Genomic DNA, 17,802 nt, shown 5'->3' with positions numbered 1-17,802 from the left:
CACTTACAGAGAACATATATATGTAAGAGCAGAGTCATCAGACAAAAACATAAACTTTTACGTTCAGAAAGTGAGATATTATAAATCGTTTTTAGAAATTACCTTAGATAAAATTCACGTTCTTAACAAGCTCATGCAAGCATTAAAGGTACAGAAATCATTTATCTACACCAGCATAATAAGACTGGTATTCATTTTGCTCACCTCGCAGATGCTCCCTCAGCTCCTGGAAAACCAGATGTCACGTCAGCTGACAAGACCCAAATGGACATTGCCTGGACAGCGCCGGATTCAGACGGTGGAAGTCCAGTCAACGGCTACATCATTGAGAAGAAAGAAAAGACTGGAAAATGGACAAAGGTTGTCAAGACAACCACCACAGAGACCACGCACACCGTGACCGGTTTGACTGAGAAAAAGGAGTACCAGTTCCATGTAGCTGCCACGAATCTGGCAGGTACCGGACCATTCAGTGAGCCGTCTGACTCCAAGATTGCTAAGGCTCCATACGGTAAGATCAGCGGAAAAACGTGACATGAAAATTTAACATGATTAATCACAGGTCACACCATAAATGATATGATCATCACATTTCACCATATTTACGATAACTTATTTTGATTAGACATTTGAAAAATTTAGTATACTGAAATATCTTTTCATTATCAAGTATTGCCTAACACCAATAAATTCGTTCTTACTCTCTGATTTGTAAACAGATGTGCCAGGACCGCCTGGTAGACCTACCATTTTGGAAGTGGACAGCACAACCATGACGATAACCTGGACACCCCCAGAAAATGATGGTGGATCCCCAGTTACCGGCTACATAGTGGAGAAGAAAGACCGAACCTCGTCACGATGGTCAAAGGTCAAGGAGACTTCGATCGAGGAGGTTGTCTACACGGTCGTTGATCTCAAGGAAGGCAACGACTACCAGTTCCGGGTGTCGGCCGAAAACAAGGCCGGTGTGGGCAAGCCTAGCGAACCGTCTGACATGCGGCGAGCCAAACCACCTTACGGTGAGCAGCTATCCCATTATATTTACCCTAAGTATCATGCAAATATGCAAGTGATCCTGTGCAGTAATCTCCTTGATATTTGCAGAGTATTTGTACAAAATATATATGAGAAAAAGAGTTATTTTATTGTAAAACAAAACACTCCCTCTGTTTTTCCCAATGTAAACATCAGAATTAGATTGAGATATATATATCTTAATCAAGTATAAGATTATGTAGGTTTTTTTTATCATAACAACCGTGACATGTCTGGAATTGAAGATGGTCTTTGCAGCACACAATTGACTTACCATCTCCATGTACGGATAAAAGGATTACTTTCTTCAAAATCAGTCCTCTGTTCTTTCGGCCAAGTTTTCTGATCAACAAAATAATTTACTGGCTTAAATGTTGTGTGATGGCTTTACAAAAATGGATATAGATATTTTGCCAGTGTAATGGTGATAACGCTGATGTCATTGCTATCGACAGACGTTCCTGGTCCACCCGGTATTCCCGACATCAGCGACGTCGACAAGACTCGTATGACGTTGACGTGGACTCCGCCCGAAGACGACGGGGGAGCTGAAATCCTCGGCTACATCGTCGAAAAGTGCGACGCTGACCGGAAGCGCTGGACCAAGGCCCACAAAGAAGAGCTGGTCACGGAGCTGACCATCACCCTGAATGACCTCAAGGAGGGCACAAGCTACATGTTCCGGGTCAGCGCAGAGAACGCCGCAGGTGTTGGCGAGTCCAGTCCCGCTACCCAGCCAAAGAAGGCCAAACCACCATACGGTGAGCAGACCGCATTTATAACATGTCGTAGTAGTATCTTGGTGGTAGTTCCTTGAAAAGCTCATCCGGATAATTGCTGTGATGAGTTTGCTCTATTTCAACATTAAGCTCCTCGTAATAATGATATGACACCTTTCAACTGTAACCACAATTTGGTCCCGGAATATGCATAACGAATATTTAGATGTAAGTCAGATTCACTGAAACTAAAGAATTGATTGCATGATTGTAAAGTCGATACGTTTAAATTTTGTGATTTGACACGATGCCGATTTCTGACTGCTCCTCATTACAACATGTTGTATAGATGAACCAGGAGCTCCACCTCCTCCTATCCCGACCAACGTGGACCGAACCTCCATCAGTCTCACCTGGTCCCCACCTGACGACGATGGTGGGTCAGAGGTCACGGGTTACGTCATCGAAAAGCGAGACAAGTCCCGCGACAAGTGGACGAAAGTGAACAAAGAGCCTGTTCCCGAGACTACGTTCACAGTCACTGGTCTCTCCGAGAGCAGCGTCTACGATTTCCGCATCAGCGCTGTGAATAAAGCTGGAGTAGGACCCCCCAGTCTTCCGTCTGACGCTCTCAAGGCCAAGCTGCCGTTCGGTAAATCTATGCTGGACTTCATTTCAAATTGTTTCATCGAGTGCATTTTCATCATAGTTGCGATCCTACCTTGTGCGCGCACACACACACACACAAACGTTTATCAAGCGCAATCACTTGCATTGCAATGGTAATGCAAAGCGTTGACATGTCTCCCATGTATTTGATGGATTTGAATATTAATTTTGATAACAAGTTGCTGCATAGAGAATGAAAGGTACACGTCGTGTATGACCGTGCTAAGTGTTGGAAATCTTTAAGTTTGTTATAACAAAAGATATACCTGTCGACATCCATACACCTCTGAGACTGAAAGCAGGAAGAAAGAAGCAAATATTTTACCTGTCTCCATACCCGTCTGCATGCATACACAATGGACATATCCCTTTGTAAGTCTATGTTATCAAATATTGTTTGTGTTAACTAGACGTGCCCGGACCACCCAGCACCCCGGTACCGTCTGACATCACTGCAACCTCCGTCAACTTGGAATGGTCACCCCCTGAGAACAATGGAGGTGCCGATATCACCGAGTACGTGATCGAGAGGAAGGACCGCTTTAGCACTCGCTGGACCAAATCCGGACAGGTCAGCGCCGACACGACCACGCTGACCGTTAAGGATCTGAAGGAGGGCAACGAGTACGAGTTCCGCGTGACGGCTCTCAACCCGGCCGGCCCAGGAAAACCCAGCGACGCGTGCAAGCCGTTTGTCGCCAAGCCGCCGTACGGTAAGGATGAATGTTACAAAGCTCTGAAGATACAGCATACAACGTTACAGTTAATACATTCTGACACAGGCTCGCACACACATAAACATTCAAACACATATACACCACCATGCACCGCCGCATCATGTCGAGATCTCGATATGATTCTCACATAATTTGCACGTAGAATAGTAACGTCAGTTACGTAATGTTCATCCAAAATGTTTCAATTCGAGGACAAAATACCCCACATTTGTGTAATACCAATTAGATGAAAACTATAAAAAGCACCCAGAGAGCACATACAGACCTCTGCCAAGTAGCTGCTCATTTCCACGCATATTGTGATTTCCACCATATTATATTATGTTCTATTATATTATATTATAGTCCTCCATCCTTACGGCGATCCAGATCACAACAAAACGTTAATCCTCTATTTTATGTGCCACTGTCAACTATTCGTGAATATTTCATTCAAATCCGTCCATAATCTTTTGAGCTATTTTCTTCTAAACGGACAAACCAATGCCGACAAAAAATTCCCTCCTTGGCGAAGGTAAGAAACTCAGCTGGAGGCAGTAATGGTGAGACCTTTTTTTACGTCAAAGTTAGTACCCATACCTAGTTGTGACTAACAGCATGACAATTGTGCATTTCTCCACCTACCTTATAGACGTGCCGGGTCCACCTGGCAAGCCAACTCCCTCAGACACGACTCCAACCACTGTGACATTGACGTGGACTGCGCCAGACTCCGATGGAGGGAGCCCTCTAACGGGCTACATCGTTGAGATGAAGGACAAGTTCAGCTCCCGCTTTACCAAGGTCAGCACAGATCTCATCACAGACCTCACTTTCACCGTCAAGAATCTGAAGGAGAACAATGACTACCACTTCCGGGTCATTGCTGAGAACAAGGCTGGACAGGGCAAACCGAGCCAGGAGGTCAGCGTGACAGCCAAGTATCCATTCGGTATGTACATTTAACTCTATCAATATTCGAAGTTTATTACAGTGATCGAATTTATTTTTTTTTTCTGCCTCTCCTTTTAGGACAGTTACCCATTAGGCTTAACATCTATTCTGATTTTCCATCTGTGCCAGTTGCCAAATCCAAATATCGCGACATTTAACTCAACACACCACACTTCAGTTTGGATGTTCTATAAGTCTCGCGGAGATATGCCTAATCAGTACATATCTTAATACTTGTTTGCTTGTTTTTTCGTATAACAGATACACCCCAACCACCCACTATTGAGAGCGTCACTCGAGAGTCCCCAACTTCGGCCACGGTGGCCTGGTCACCTCCTAAGTCAGATGGAGGCTCCGAAGTCACAGGGTATATCCTGGAGAAGAAAGACAAAATGTCTTCCCGATGGTCCCCTGTTACCACCGACTCCACCTCAGAGACATCGTTCACTGTCAAGGGGCTAAAAGAGGGCGAAGATGTGGAGTTTAGAGTGAGCGCTGTCAACAAGGCAGGCACTGGAAAGCCAAGCCAATCCGCCACTCTTGCCGCAAAGCCGCCCAGTGCCCCCGGCGTCCCTGATGTCAGCGATATCGACAAGACGTCTGCCACGGTGACTTGGACGCCCCCTGCGTCGGACGGAGGAAGCCAAATAATCGGCTACACGTTGGAAAAGAGGGAGAAAGGACGAGACAGGTGGACGAGGGTGAACAAGGCTCTGGTGGCGGAGACGACGTTGAAGGTTAATGACCTGATAGAGAAGAATGAGTACGAGTTCCGGGTGATTGCCGAGAACAAGGTGGGACCTGGTGAACCCAGCAGTCCATCTGCTAGGTTCGTCGCGAAGGCACCATACGGTAAGCAGACAGAAAGACAAATATCTTGACTAAACATCCATAGTATTGCCATTAGCGTTGAAGCAAACAAAACGTGTGAAACTCATAGAAGAGTAATCCTGCAAAAGCTACCGCAATATGATTTCTCTTTCTAACCCTAACCAACTTACAGCAGGAAATATTCAGTTTGCAATGCTTGTCAGACAAGTTCATACCAGGTTTAATTCATTCTGCTTTCGACTAACAACAAAGAAGAGTCGTCAGTATTTTCAAAAGAACTTCCTGACATTTCGTACCCTTGTAGAATTTAGGTTAATTTTCTGACTTTATCACATTCATCCCGTTATTACATTTTAATGAACAGAATCCCCCAAATCATTATGTGTGTGTATCAATTGTTTTTTAATCTCACTATGAATACCTTACAGATGTTCCCGAGGCCCCACACGCTCCTTTGGCATCCGACATCACGCCATCCTCAGCCACGTTGTCATGGTCACCACCCGACTCGGACGGAGGCAGCCCAGTCACCGGGTACATCCTGGAGGTGAAGGACAAGTACAGCCCTCGATGGACCAAGGTTACCAAGGAACCCATTCCGGAGACCACCTTCAGCGTACGTAACCTGACGGAAAACAACGAGTACCACTACCGAGTCATCGCAGTCAACAAGGCTGGCCCGAGTCAACCTAGTCACGAGACTAAATTCGTTGCCAAGCATCAGTTCGGTAAGCCGGAAATGATTGCATTATCTTCTCCTTACCTACAGCGGCATGACTACTTCTCTAGTCATTGTGACTTTTCATCAGTTTTGTAACTTTGCACTTGAAGACTGCTTGTTTGATTCCTGCATGAGTAGTCCATTGACATGAATGTAATACACTAGTCATGGGTTTGAAAAAGCCATTACTTTTTTTCGAGATACATTATTAGTTAAGATAGTTACCTATGATTTTATACCAGTTGACTTTCAAATCATTTTGTGCAGCGAATTTGCAAGCATCGTATTAAGGACTGCAAATTTAATTTCCTTTCACAGAAAACGTTTCAGGTTTTTAAAGTAATTGACGATTTTCGATCTCGTACAACGAATGTTGTAATCCATCCGAACTTCACCTGATTGTAAAGTAAGCAAGCCCACCGAGATTTAGCAATGTGCTTAAGTTCAACAGGAAGGTCATAATAACACGATAGTTACATGTATTAGGGGAATTAAGTACTTTCTGTACATCGACAATCAGTTTCCCAACATCTGCTCCAGTCGGCAAAGAAAGAAAGTGTAGAGTGTGCGTAAGGGTTACTGAATCATTGACATGAAAATTGCAAATGCATTTGCCCTCCTTTCAGTCAGGTTTCAACCTTTGTTAGAAGATGTTCACCCATGCATGCACATGATTACATGCATCCTCTCTCAATTCCATTTCCTCTCATCATCACCGCATTGTCCTCGTGATCGAAACCCTCAACGAACAACAAACAAACAAACAACATAGATGTTCCCGAGCCACCAAGTAAGCCAACTGCCTCCGAAATGACCCCGACCTCGTGTACTGTGACCTGGACAGCGCCACCGTACGATGGCGGAAGTCCAGTCACCGGATACACCGTTGAAATCAAGGAGCCGTTCAGTTCGCGATTCGTCCCCTCCAACAAGGAACCGATCATAGAGCTCACCTTGCCCATCAAGAAGCTCAAGGAGAATGAGACCTACCAATTCCGCGTGGTGGCCCACAATCTTGCTGGGCCGAGCAAACCCAGCCCTACCATCGAAGTGACTGCCAAATTTCCATTTGGTAAACTACGAAGCCTCCCAATCACCCTTATTGTGTTTTTGTCATGTTCATTCTGTGAAATATCGTTTTATTTTTCCATTGTTGTGAAAAAGATTATCCAGAAATCAGCTCCCAGATTCACAACATAATTACATATGAAAGTCATCTCATATGATCATGTTGGTTTGGTTCATGAGTGTGGTGAACGTGGTATGCATTGTCAAATATCAATATTTTTGTCGGAGTAACAGTGCAAGCTACGAATTTTTAAGTAAAATTGGTCAATATTGAAATATTTACTAAAGGAGTGTGCAATTCATTAAAAAAAATTAATGTCATCAGTACACATATGTGTTGGGTAGTACTAGCCAATCGCGTGTCAGAAATAATCATGCATTTCAATGTCAATCCGCTTTTCTTTCTGAAGAATGAAACGAATATGATTTCAAGATTTGTGATACGAAATTATACGGAATTTCCCCCTTAAATAATTTTTTTTTTTGGGGGGGGGGGAAACGTGGTTTAGTGTAGCCTCGAAAGCTTAATCACGTCACACTGCTTTATGTTAAAGAGACTTTTGATCAATTATTTGTTTTGAATGACCACAACCTTTTATAAAAAAAGAAAAAAATGCAATCATCTGAGATACGCATAGGGACAGCTTTGCGATTCTTAACATGGATTTTGCCTTTCCAATATATAACAGAATATGTATGATATACGTGACAACACGTTAACCAATGTATTTGCAAGGACAGAGTGTAGTTGAGATGAGGAAATAATTACGTAATGACTTCATATCTGATGACATCCCTTTCCTCCCTCTCCTTTTCACAGAGGCTCCTAGAGCTCCTTCATCACCCGAGGTAAAGCGGCTGTCTCCTACAGCAGTCCAGTTGGACTGGACCCCTCCAACATCGGACGGTGGATCCTCCGTCACTGGCTACATCGTAGAAAAGAAGGACAAGTCGGGCAGGTGGACACCAGTCACTGATGACTCGATATCGGACACGACCTTCGTCATCCGTGGACTGAAAGAAGGAGAGGACGTCGAGTTCCGAGTCAGTGCTGTCAACAAGGCAGGCGTCGGTACGGCCAGCGATGTCACCATTCTCTCTGCAAAGCCTCCCAGCGCGCCCGGCAGACCCGAGGTCAGCGATGTCCAGAAAACGACGGCTACGGTGTCGTGGACTCCGCCTGAAACAGACGGAGGAAGTCCCGTGACGGGTTACATTGTTGAGAAGAGGGAGAAGGGTCGCGACCGCTGGGTCAGAGTCAACCGGAAACCCACACCCGAAGTCAGCATGAAGGTGACTGACCTTGTGGAAAAGAATGCCTATGAGTTCCGGGTCATAGCTGAGAACAAAACAGGCCCAGGAGAGCCCAGTGCCGTATCAGCCAGTTTCATTGCCAAGGCTCCATTTGGTAAGTACAGCTGTATATAAAGCTTCCATTTCATTAAACACGACAATATGCGCTCACATGCACCCTGGAATTAATAGCGGTTGTATTCTTTGAGAAAGAAACACAGAGCACATCGCCTTTTGTCTGCTGTCATTTCCAATGTCTTTGAGCAGTCTATGGGCAAAATGAATACCGGCAGTTGACGTACCTTAAAACGTTGTGTGCTCTGAGTGCCTACTACTACAGTAAAAAATCAGTAGCACTGTACACATTGTCCACGGTCCGTAGCACAGATAGCGTTGATTAGGCCTTATCCTATTTTTTTATTACACTTGTGAAAAGAATTTGTTTTAGTCGATTTCTGTGCGAGTCCATACACATGGTATCATACAAATTTTTCCCTTGTATAACAACCTGAGGACACGTACTCGGCCACAACCAGAGACATAGGAGGAAAAAAAAATGTGTGGAAGTCTGACGTAACTGCATGGCACTGCGTCATTCGTCATGAAGACGGCTTCACTATTTAGAAGTGGACAAGAAGAAGAAGGAGAGAAGATACACACTCTTTGTGTTTACTTTTATATCAACGGTTTACATGTCAGTACTATACTCTCTTTTAACTCTACTTTTCGTGCTCCTCAGATATCCCAAGTGAGCCAGGAGCGCCGAAGGCATCTGACATCTCACCAACCTCCGTCACACTAACCTGGACGGCGCCAGACTCCGATGGCGGTAGTCCAATCACTGGCTATATTCTGGAGTCCAGGGACAAGTACAGCACTCGCTTCAGTCCAGTGACGAAGGACACCCTCACCGACCTCACGTTCACAGTCAAAGGTCTCAAGGAGAATAACGAGTACACATTCAGAGTGATAGCAAAGAACAAAGCCGGTCCGAGCGAACCCAGCAGGGAGATAAGGGTTGTGGCCAAGTATGAATTTGGTGAGTGTTTTTGCTTTCCTTCAACAGAGATGAAATGTTTAACATTAAAAAAAGAGTTTGCTCGTTTTCAGTATTCACATGAAGGAATAATGGTGTATACACGTACTTTCAGTACGCTGTAAATCTTACATCACAGACGGGTAGTTCTCTACATTCTTGTTGAAATCAATAAATGTATAGGAAAATTTAAGCAATACAATTAAATATTCAATTCTGAGGGAAATGCATGCCCAAATAGGGAGGTTCATCTTGTGATTTAAACTTTTAATGTTAAGATTATTATATTATCTGAAATGCCAATTTGATAGAAACTTGAAGAGAAATATATTGAAATGATATCTCTTGATGAAATGTACCAATGGATAAAATCAAGCATGATGCCAGGTAAACGGACAAATGTGAACAGTTAAGGGCATATAGGAAATATTACTCTTTTCCTTTTCGAACTTGCAGACACACCAACGGCCCCGGGTGCTCCAGATGTTGAGCGCATCTCCCCGACCTCCGTCAAGCTGACGTGGAGCAAGCCCTCATCGGACGGAGGGTCAGACGTGACTGGCTACCTCGTCGAAAAGAAAGAGAAGTCCGGTCGCTGGACACCAGTAACCACTGACACTGTTGATGACACCACCTTTACCGTAAAGGGTCTTCCGGAGGGTGAGGATGTCGAATTTAGAGTTATCGCCCTCAACAAGGCTGGTTCCGGAAAGCCAAGTGAAGTCACCCTTCTTGCTGCTAAGCCGCCCAGTGCGCCGGGTACCCCGGAAGTTAGTGACATCGACAAAACTTCGGCAACCGTGACCTGGACCGCACCGGAATCAGACGGCGGGAGCACCATCACTGGGTACGTGGTGGAGAGGAGTGAGAAGGGCCGAGACCGATGGGTGCGTGTCAACAGGAAACCTGTGGACGGCTTCTCGATGAAAGTCACAGACCTTGTGGAGAGGAGCGACTACCAGTTCAGAGTGATAGCTGAGAACAAGGCTGGACTGGGGCCACCCAGTAATCCTTCGGCCAAATTTGTAGCGAAGTCTCCTTACGGTACGTGCCTTGAATCAATTTGTATTTAAGAAGGTTCTGTGTGAAGTGATTATAATATTATAGTGATGTGTCCCAAGTCATGTTTGCTTTTTTTATATAACAAATATGTGTAGTTGCCTTTCTCATTTTCTCTTACGCTCTTGTCCTCACAACACACACACGAAGATATATTTTTATGCATTTACCACACTTGCAGAAACAAAACTTAAGATAACCAGTAATACAACATGCGATTAGACATGCTAGATTACTCTTTCTTTCTGAAATCGTTTGCCCGATAGATGTACCTGGTGCCCCAGGAGCACCCGTTGCGTCTGACGTCACCCCAACATCTCTCACCCTCACGTGGACCAAACCGACCTCCGATGGGGGAAGTCCCATAACTCATTACGTCATCGAGTGGAAGGATCGCTTCAGTGCCCGCTGGACGGTGCTTACCAAGGATTCCTTCACGGAGCTCACCTTTAAAGTGACGGGACTCAAGGAGAACAACGAGTACACCTACAGGGTGATTGCAGAAAATAAGGCGGGACCTGGTGAACCAAGCAAGGAGACCAAAGTCACTGCTAAATACAGCTTTGGTGAGTCCCCATTCCATCATACAAACTATTTTCTCTACCGATTACGTAAGAAAGTGTCGCAAAATTTTGACGCTCTTGTCATTACTCGCATCTGAGCAAACCTCTGCTGCACTCTCGTCGATGGGAATGGATGACGGCGCGATGGTCACGGGAACATCATAAAAAAAAGGAAACATGTGGTTTCTTTTGTCTGATATCATTCCATTTGTCGCATATATGATAGATTCGCATTGCATTGTTCAAGTGGATACAATCGGTTGTAAGGTACTTTATCTGTATAATACTTTTGAAAACCTAGATTAAAAGAAAGAATACATCAAGGTCTTATGTGATCTTCATCTCCCATATTAGATGTGCCACAAGCACCAAGTGCTCCTGAGATCAAGCGCATCTCACCAACATCTGTCGAACTCTCCTGGACGCCGCCGCGCTCAGATGGAGGTTCGAGCGTCACGGGTTACATCATCGAAAAGAAGGACAAATCGGGTAGGTGGACACCCGTCACAGATTCAGTGGACGGCACCACCTTCACCGTCAAGGATCTGAAAGAAGGTGAGGATGCAGAGTTCAGGGTGACTGCAGTCAACAAAGCTGGATCTGGGAAACCCAGCGAGGTGTCTCTCCTGGCCGTAAAGCCACCCGGCCCTCCTGGCATGCCTGAGGTCAGTGACGTTGATAAGACCTGCGCTACACTGAACTGGACCAAACCGACCTCTGATGGCGGAAGTACCGTGATTGGTTATATCGTCGAGAAGCGTGAGAAGGGAAGGAGCTGGGTAAAGGTCAACAGAACTCCCATTCCAGAGACCACCATAACGATCACTGACCTCGTGGAGAAGAACGACTACGAGTTCCGGGTCATTGCAGAGAACAAGGTCGGACTCGGAGAGCCGAGCAACTCTTCAGTCAAATTCGTGGCGAAAGCACCATTCGGTGAGTATCCAATTGCGAATTAAACAATTAAGATTCCGCAACTTCAAATTCTAGAGTGTATGGTTAGCCTTGTGCGGGGTTCACAAAGTATGATGTTCAAAGGGAGACTGACACGCTTTGGAAACATATTCAACAATCTCATCATACTTGGTTTTATGTCCTTCCATTGGTAGATGTTCCCAATGCCCCGGATGCACCTGTAACATCAGACGTGACCCCCACGACGGCCACCGTCAGCTGGGTTCCGCCCAAGCGTGATGGGGGAAGCCCCGTGATCGGCTACACCCTGGAGATGAGAGATAAGTACTCCTCTCGCTGGTCAAAGGTCAACAAAGACCTTATGACCGAGACATCCTTCACTCTGACCAACCTCAAGGAGAACATGGAGTACCAGTTCAGGGTGATCGCTGAGAACAAGGCTGGTCCTAGCAAGCCTAGCGTAGAGACAACTGTTGTTGCCAAGCATCCGTTTGGTAAGTCATCCCCCGGAAAAGCTCAGATCAGTTTTATTCTATCATCTTTATTCTCGAACAAGAATAGATCAAACATATGAGAACAAAAAGCAAGCAGGTTGTTCTGTGGAGTCAGAATGACGTCAGTGTATGCAGCAGTTCGTAGCGGAGATATTTCATACGTCATAAAGAGCTCACAATCATTGATACATCAAAACATGAAACAATTATAGGATAGGAGCTTTTGATCGCTTGCACAACATTTTCATGATGTAATATGCATAGTCGTCTTTTACATATTCCTACTGGATGAGCTGAATTGAATCTGGTCATTATAAAGTCTCTTTCAATATATCGTTCCTCAAATGAAATGACAAATAAAATAAGTCATTATCGCGGCTGTGCAGTTCCATTTCTTTCAATAATGAATTCTATGGATCAATTCCATTTCATATTCCATATCATTATGCTCGTTTCCTTCAGGAACTTCCGACATTCCATGCATCGTTTTGATTATCGCATGAATTCTTTGCATGAACAAGTTAGACATTTTTTCTATTTCTAAGAGAATTCTTTCGAATAGTTTTCTCCTTTTTTGCTAGCGTTGTTTCTAATAACATTGAATAGATCATGACTTTTTATCATTTTCTTCTAAGCATGTTCGAGTATTCTTGATACGTTTCTTACGTCTTTAGATTTCATTACAAATAATACTTTTATATGCATTATGAACGCATGCAATTCAATTATTTTCATTCTTATATTGTATTTCTTTTACATGTATGCTTCATTTTCCTAAGACAATGTCATTTACACTCTCCTTAAAGTGAGATTAAAGTCGGGGAAAACTAGATGCAAACTGTCCTTTGTCGTAAAGATCTATCATCCATCTAAAGTTTTCACTGTTAGAGTTAAGTTTTCAACGAATTTCTCTCACGCGGTCTTCAAAAAATATAATTTTTATCTTTTTCGGAAAGGAGAGTCACACTTTGATTTATTTTAAAAAAACTTAGTAACTGGTAAGAAATATTTCATATTTTCCTCCGCCAAATAACAAATTACAGTAAAAACCGAACAAGACTGTTCGAAAGAAATACATAATTTATATTATGAGGGGGAAAAGGACTCGTTCCGTTGTTTTCATTACCATTCATGGTGGCCCGAATACAGGGCGAGATGGAGAGTTTTCATGACATGTCTTCATCTTTCATCGATGCATGCATTTCGAATGACCATTCCCACGTAAAAAATCAGATGTGCCCGGACCACCATCCGCCCCTATCGCGTCTGACGTCACACCAAAGAGTGCCCGCTTGTCATGGAGCCCGCCCTCTTCCGATGGCGGCAGTCGCATCACGGGATACTACCTAGAGAAGAAGGAAGCATTTAGCTCTCGCTGGTCGAAGATTGAGAAGACATCCATTCCAGACACGGAGTACAAAGTTACGGGACTCCGGGAAAAAGAAGAATACGTTTTCCGGGTTATTGCCGAGAACAAGGCTGGGCAGGGCAAGCCTAGCCATGAAACAAAAGTCACGGCAAAATATCCGTTTGGTAAGATATTGGAAGATGCCCCCTATAGTGAACACTCGCAGTTATCAGATATTGATCATTGATTTTGCTCTTGTGATATGCTCAGTTTTTTCCATTCATCAGATTGTTCTATTTCCCATGGTGTTTGAAACATTTATCACCTAGACACCATGGCTACATCATTTCTCTACCATGACGTTTTCTGAAATTCATGCCATCCAGTAACTTATCTCTTTCTCATTACATTTTCTCAGCATATCGTTAAGGTGCATTGTCAGGCATGCAGAAGAGAACCTTGATAAAACTTGTCGCTGTTTACTTTTGCATGTTGTTAAGACGTATAGTTACTATGATAGTTTTATAGATTTTTTTCGTTAGACCTATTTGTATTTACGTTAGTCTTCTGGAGAATGCTAGTTTGACAAAATCTAGATTTTAATCAAGTTTTACGAACAGAATTTGATTCGTATGAGCCTTGACAGATCGTTGCCTGCTTTATGGAGATGAGATGGATCTTTACTTTTTCTCAGTCGTTCTTTTGTTCATGTTTCGATTTGATATTGGATGTTGTATGATCAATATTTCCTGTTCGAGTTTTTGCATGATTATTATTCATGTTTATACGCTGTGCAAAATGTCAAAATTTTACCAGCTGATTCATAATTATAATCTTACATTAGATTGATATTGATGTTCCTCTTTCACATTCCTCTCTTCCTCTCTCTCTCCCTCTTTTCTTCTCTCTCTCTATATATGTATATAAATGATAGATAGATTGATGTGTATGAATTTGTCAATGTCAAAGCATATAACGTGTTTTCATATTCCCTTGATATCGTCAAAATTTCAGTTGGTCATGTGAAATATGTTGATGTCGTTACTGCGCACTGCCAAAAGTAAACATCAAATCAATTTCCCTTTGAAGGAAGTTGAAGGATATTCTTTTATCCCTGTGAGATGCAGTTAATGCTGCTGATTATGTTAATATGTCCTAATGATAATCTGTTCAATCAGGCGAGCCAGGATCGCCAACCATCGATGAAATAACTCGTGTCTCCGAGACATCAGCAAAGGTTAAGTGGTCTCCACCGGCGAGTGACGGGGGTGCCCCGATCACCGGCTACATCCTAGAAAAGAAGGAGCCACTGTCGACTCGCTGGACCCCCGTCTCGACTGACACCATCGACGACACCTCCTTCACGGTCAGGGGTCTCAACGAGGGCGAGGACGTCGAGTTCCGAGTGAGCGCCGTCAACAAGTCTGGTACTGGCACGGTTAGTCAATTGGCCACCCTCTCGGCCAAGCCTCCTGGACCTCCAGGAACACCTGTAGTCAGCGACGTCGACAAGACTGAAGCGACTGTCACCTGGACGCCCCCAGACTCCGATGGAGGCAGCAAGGTCACTGGTTACACTCTGGAGAGGAGGGAGCGAGGACGCGACCGCTGGACCAAGGTGAACCGGACTCCGATGAAGGAACTCACGATGAGGGTCAGGGATCTCGTCGAAAAGAACGAGTACGAGTTCCGGGTCATTGCTGAGAACAAGGCAGGACAGGGAGAGCCGAGCGATACTTCTGTCAGATTTACTGCCAAGGCTCCATTCGGTAAGATTTCACACGGGTACAATCTTATGGTACGGTGTGGGACTTCAGTGGTTGAAACCGCTATTCAAACTATTCCTCATGCTCACGTATAGTCTTGCATATCATTGGACAGACTATTGGATCAAAGGTTTATTACTATGACGGTAGAAACATATACACTAGTATTGGTATAGTTACAAATTGCATCATCCACTTTTGTGGAGTACATCTAACCTTTTTATGGGCATTGCCTTTTGAAAGATCACAAAGTCTTCTTTAACAGAGTCTTCTACGTTGTATGTGGTAACGCATTACTTGCATTCACAAGAGAGATCATTGTATGTCAACGCAAGGCCCTTCCTTTCGTGATGTCCCTGCAGTCTTTAGATTAAATTTTCAGCTCTCCCTTCCTCTCTCTCACTCTTTGTCTCCTTTTCCCTCTCTACATGTATCTCTCTTTTCCCCTTAACACAGACGTCCCAAGTGCACCTGGTGCTCCGGTAGGTTCCGACATCACTCCAACCTCAGCAACACTGAGTTGGACCCCGCCCCACTCGGATGGAGGCAGTCCCATCACAGCCTACATCCTAGAAACCAAGGACCGGTACAGCTCGCGCTGGACTCGGGCCGAAGAGTCCATCACCACGGAGACGTTCCAGCTGAAGAACTTGAAGGAGAATAACGAGTACCAGTTCCGAGTGATTGCAGTGAACAAGGCAGGCCCTGGCGAACCTAGTCCAGTGTACAGCTTCACCGCCAAATATGAATTCGGTGCGTTTTTTAAATATGTTGTTTATTGATGCACATAAATTACATTTAGCTTAGTGCTATTCAGTTTTAGTTTCTGAAGAAGGTCTTATTATGGTTAGTTAATAAACACTCATATAAAAGATAATTAACTCCTTTAACCATGTTAAAACGACGGCAAAGCTACAGAAAGATATGTGTCAATTGCAATCTTGGAACCTTATTAAATAACTTCTTAGTCATGGCTATGATACTCTATACATGTAGGCCCTACTTCACTTCAGGGTCCTTTTTCTAGATTGTCGTAACATGTATGGAAAGCAAATAATATTTGCTCTTGCAGTTTACGTATAATTTTGGATTTTTTTTTTCAAAACTCTAAAATACTTCTGAATACAATACATGAAAACATCTGAGGGGGAGTAAAATTTGATGGTTACCGCTCACCACATCTTACAATCCATAGACCTTTACCTATAGATTATGCAGCTGACAGAAGTGTGTTTGAACTTGTTTATTTGTTTGTTTGTTCAATTGAAATATGAGCGTTTGAGTCCGTTTTATCAAGACTTAGGTACGGCATTTTATTCGACAAAATGATGCACATTGATGAACCTTTTGTTTGAAATTGACTTCTTACTGTCTGTCTTTGCATTACTCTAAAAATTAGATACTCCACAAGCCCCCAGTGAGCCAGAGATCAAGCGTGTATCACCGACGAGCGTGGAGCTCACGTGGAACAAGCCCCGATCTGACGGAGGCTCCAAAGTCACTGGCTATATCATCGAGAAGAAACTCAAGTCAGGTTCCTGGACCCCGGTCACCACCGATGCCATCGACGAAACCTCCTTCACTGTCCGCGGTCTACCCGAGGACGAGGAAGTCGAGTTCCGCATCAGCGCCGTGAACAAAGCCGGCACGGGTTCCCCGAGCAGGACAGCGGCGATCACCATCAACCCGCCGGGACCTCCAGGCGCGCCTGAAGTTAGCGATGTGGACAAGACCTCGGCAACGCTCACGTGGACTCCACCAAGTTCTGACGGGGGAAGCAAGATCACCGGTTACGTGGTGGAAAGGAGAGAGAGGGGCCGTGACCGATGGGTTCGCGTCAACAGAACGCCTGTACGGGAGACTACCATGACAGTCAAAGACCTTGTCGAGAAGAACGAGTACGAGTTCCGGGTTATGGCAGAGAACAAGGTTGGCCTAGGTGAACCCAGTCTCCCATCAGAACGGTTCATTGCCAAACCCCCTTACGGTAAGTCTGTTGTCCTTTTGAGTTGATACATTAATTGTAAGCTAATTTTCTATATCTGGCAGTAGCAACACGCATTCCAAGACTCTTGTGACTATGTGGTAACAAACACCACTGTACAGAAGTGGAAGATGATAACATAAAAGAGAATTGTTTGTGAAAATATTTTTATCTCGTGCCTGTGTCTCTATCGTAGAAGATGTCGCAGTTTTGTGTCATATATCTTGGGGTATTGCATCTGGGATAAACTGTGAAAACGTCATATGTCCGCTCTGCATGGCTCAATATGAAACCATAACTTGACACTGTTTTATTGTATAGACGCACCCGATGCGCCCAGAAATCTGACTGCTGCAGAAATCTCGCCGACCTCCGTGACGTTGACATGGACTGCTCCATTGTCGAACGGGGGAAGCCCGCTCATCGGCTACAGCGTGGAGATGAAGGACAAATTCAGCAGTCGCTTCACCAGCGTGCGAGAAGATCTTGTCACGTCACTTTCCGCCACCGTCCCCAACCTGAAGGAGAAGAGCGATTATCAATTCCGGGTCGTTGCTCACAACAAGGCGGGTCCCGGCAAGCCAAGCGAGCCAATCACAGTCACGGCTAAGTATCCATTCAGTAAGTC

At 44.4% G+C, this 17,802-nt stretch overlaps 1 protein-coding gene across 1 annotated transcript in view; it reads left to right on the top strand.

The window, feature by feature from the left end:
- The window catches only part of LOC139732580 (titin-like), a 207,988-nt gene that overhangs the window by 87,160 nt on the left and 103,026 nt on the right, over positions 1 to 17,802 (top strand). The window contains exons 35-53 of the mRNA XM_071643433.1: positions 212 to 511; positions 720 to 1,022; positions 1,494 to 1,799; positions 2,107 to 2,409; positions 2,837 to 3,139; positions 3,795 to 4,094; positions 4,358 to 4,948; positions 5,356 to 5,655; positions 6,421 to 6,720; positions 7,537 to 8,124; positions 8,749 to 9,048; positions 9,502 to 10,089; positions 10,371 to 10,670; positions 11,022 to 11,603; positions 11,777 to 12,076; positions 14,603 to 15,193; positions 15,647 to 15,943; positions 16,590 to 17,177; positions 17,496 to 17,795. Coding sequence (XP_071499534.1) covers positions 212 to 511; positions 720 to 1,022; positions 1,494 to 1,799; positions 2,107 to 2,409; positions 2,837 to 3,139; positions 3,795 to 4,094; positions 4,358 to 4,948; positions 5,356 to 5,655; positions 6,421 to 6,720; positions 7,537 to 8,124; positions 8,749 to 9,048; positions 9,502 to 10,089; positions 10,371 to 10,670; positions 11,022 to 11,603; positions 11,777 to 12,076; positions 14,603 to 15,193; positions 15,647 to 15,943; positions 16,590 to 17,177; positions 17,496 to 17,795 — 7,440 coding nt within the window. The remainder of the gene's footprint in view (positions 1 to 211; positions 512 to 719; positions 1,023 to 1,493; positions 1,800 to 2,106; positions 2,410 to 2,836; positions 3,140 to 3,794; positions 4,095 to 4,357; positions 4,949 to 5,355; positions 5,656 to 6,420; positions 6,721 to 7,536; positions 8,125 to 8,748; positions 9,049 to 9,501; positions 10,090 to 10,370; positions 10,671 to 11,021; positions 11,604 to 11,776; positions 12,077 to 14,602; positions 15,194 to 15,646; positions 15,944 to 16,589; positions 17,178 to 17,495; positions 17,796 to 17,802) is intronic.

Source organism: Diadema antillarum, unplaced genomic scaffold (assembly GCF_040938485.1).
Source record: "Diadema antillarum isolate AM-2024a unplaced genomic scaffold, OU_Dant_1.0 seq00000437_RagTag, whole genome shotgun sequence".
Taxonomy (NCBI): Eukaryota; Metazoa; Echinodermata; class Echinoidea; order Diadematoida; family Diadematidae; genus Diadema; species Diadema antillarum.
The sequence above is the reverse complement of the archived record's forward strand: the minus strand, read 5'-3'. Positions and strand labels throughout refer to the sequence as shown.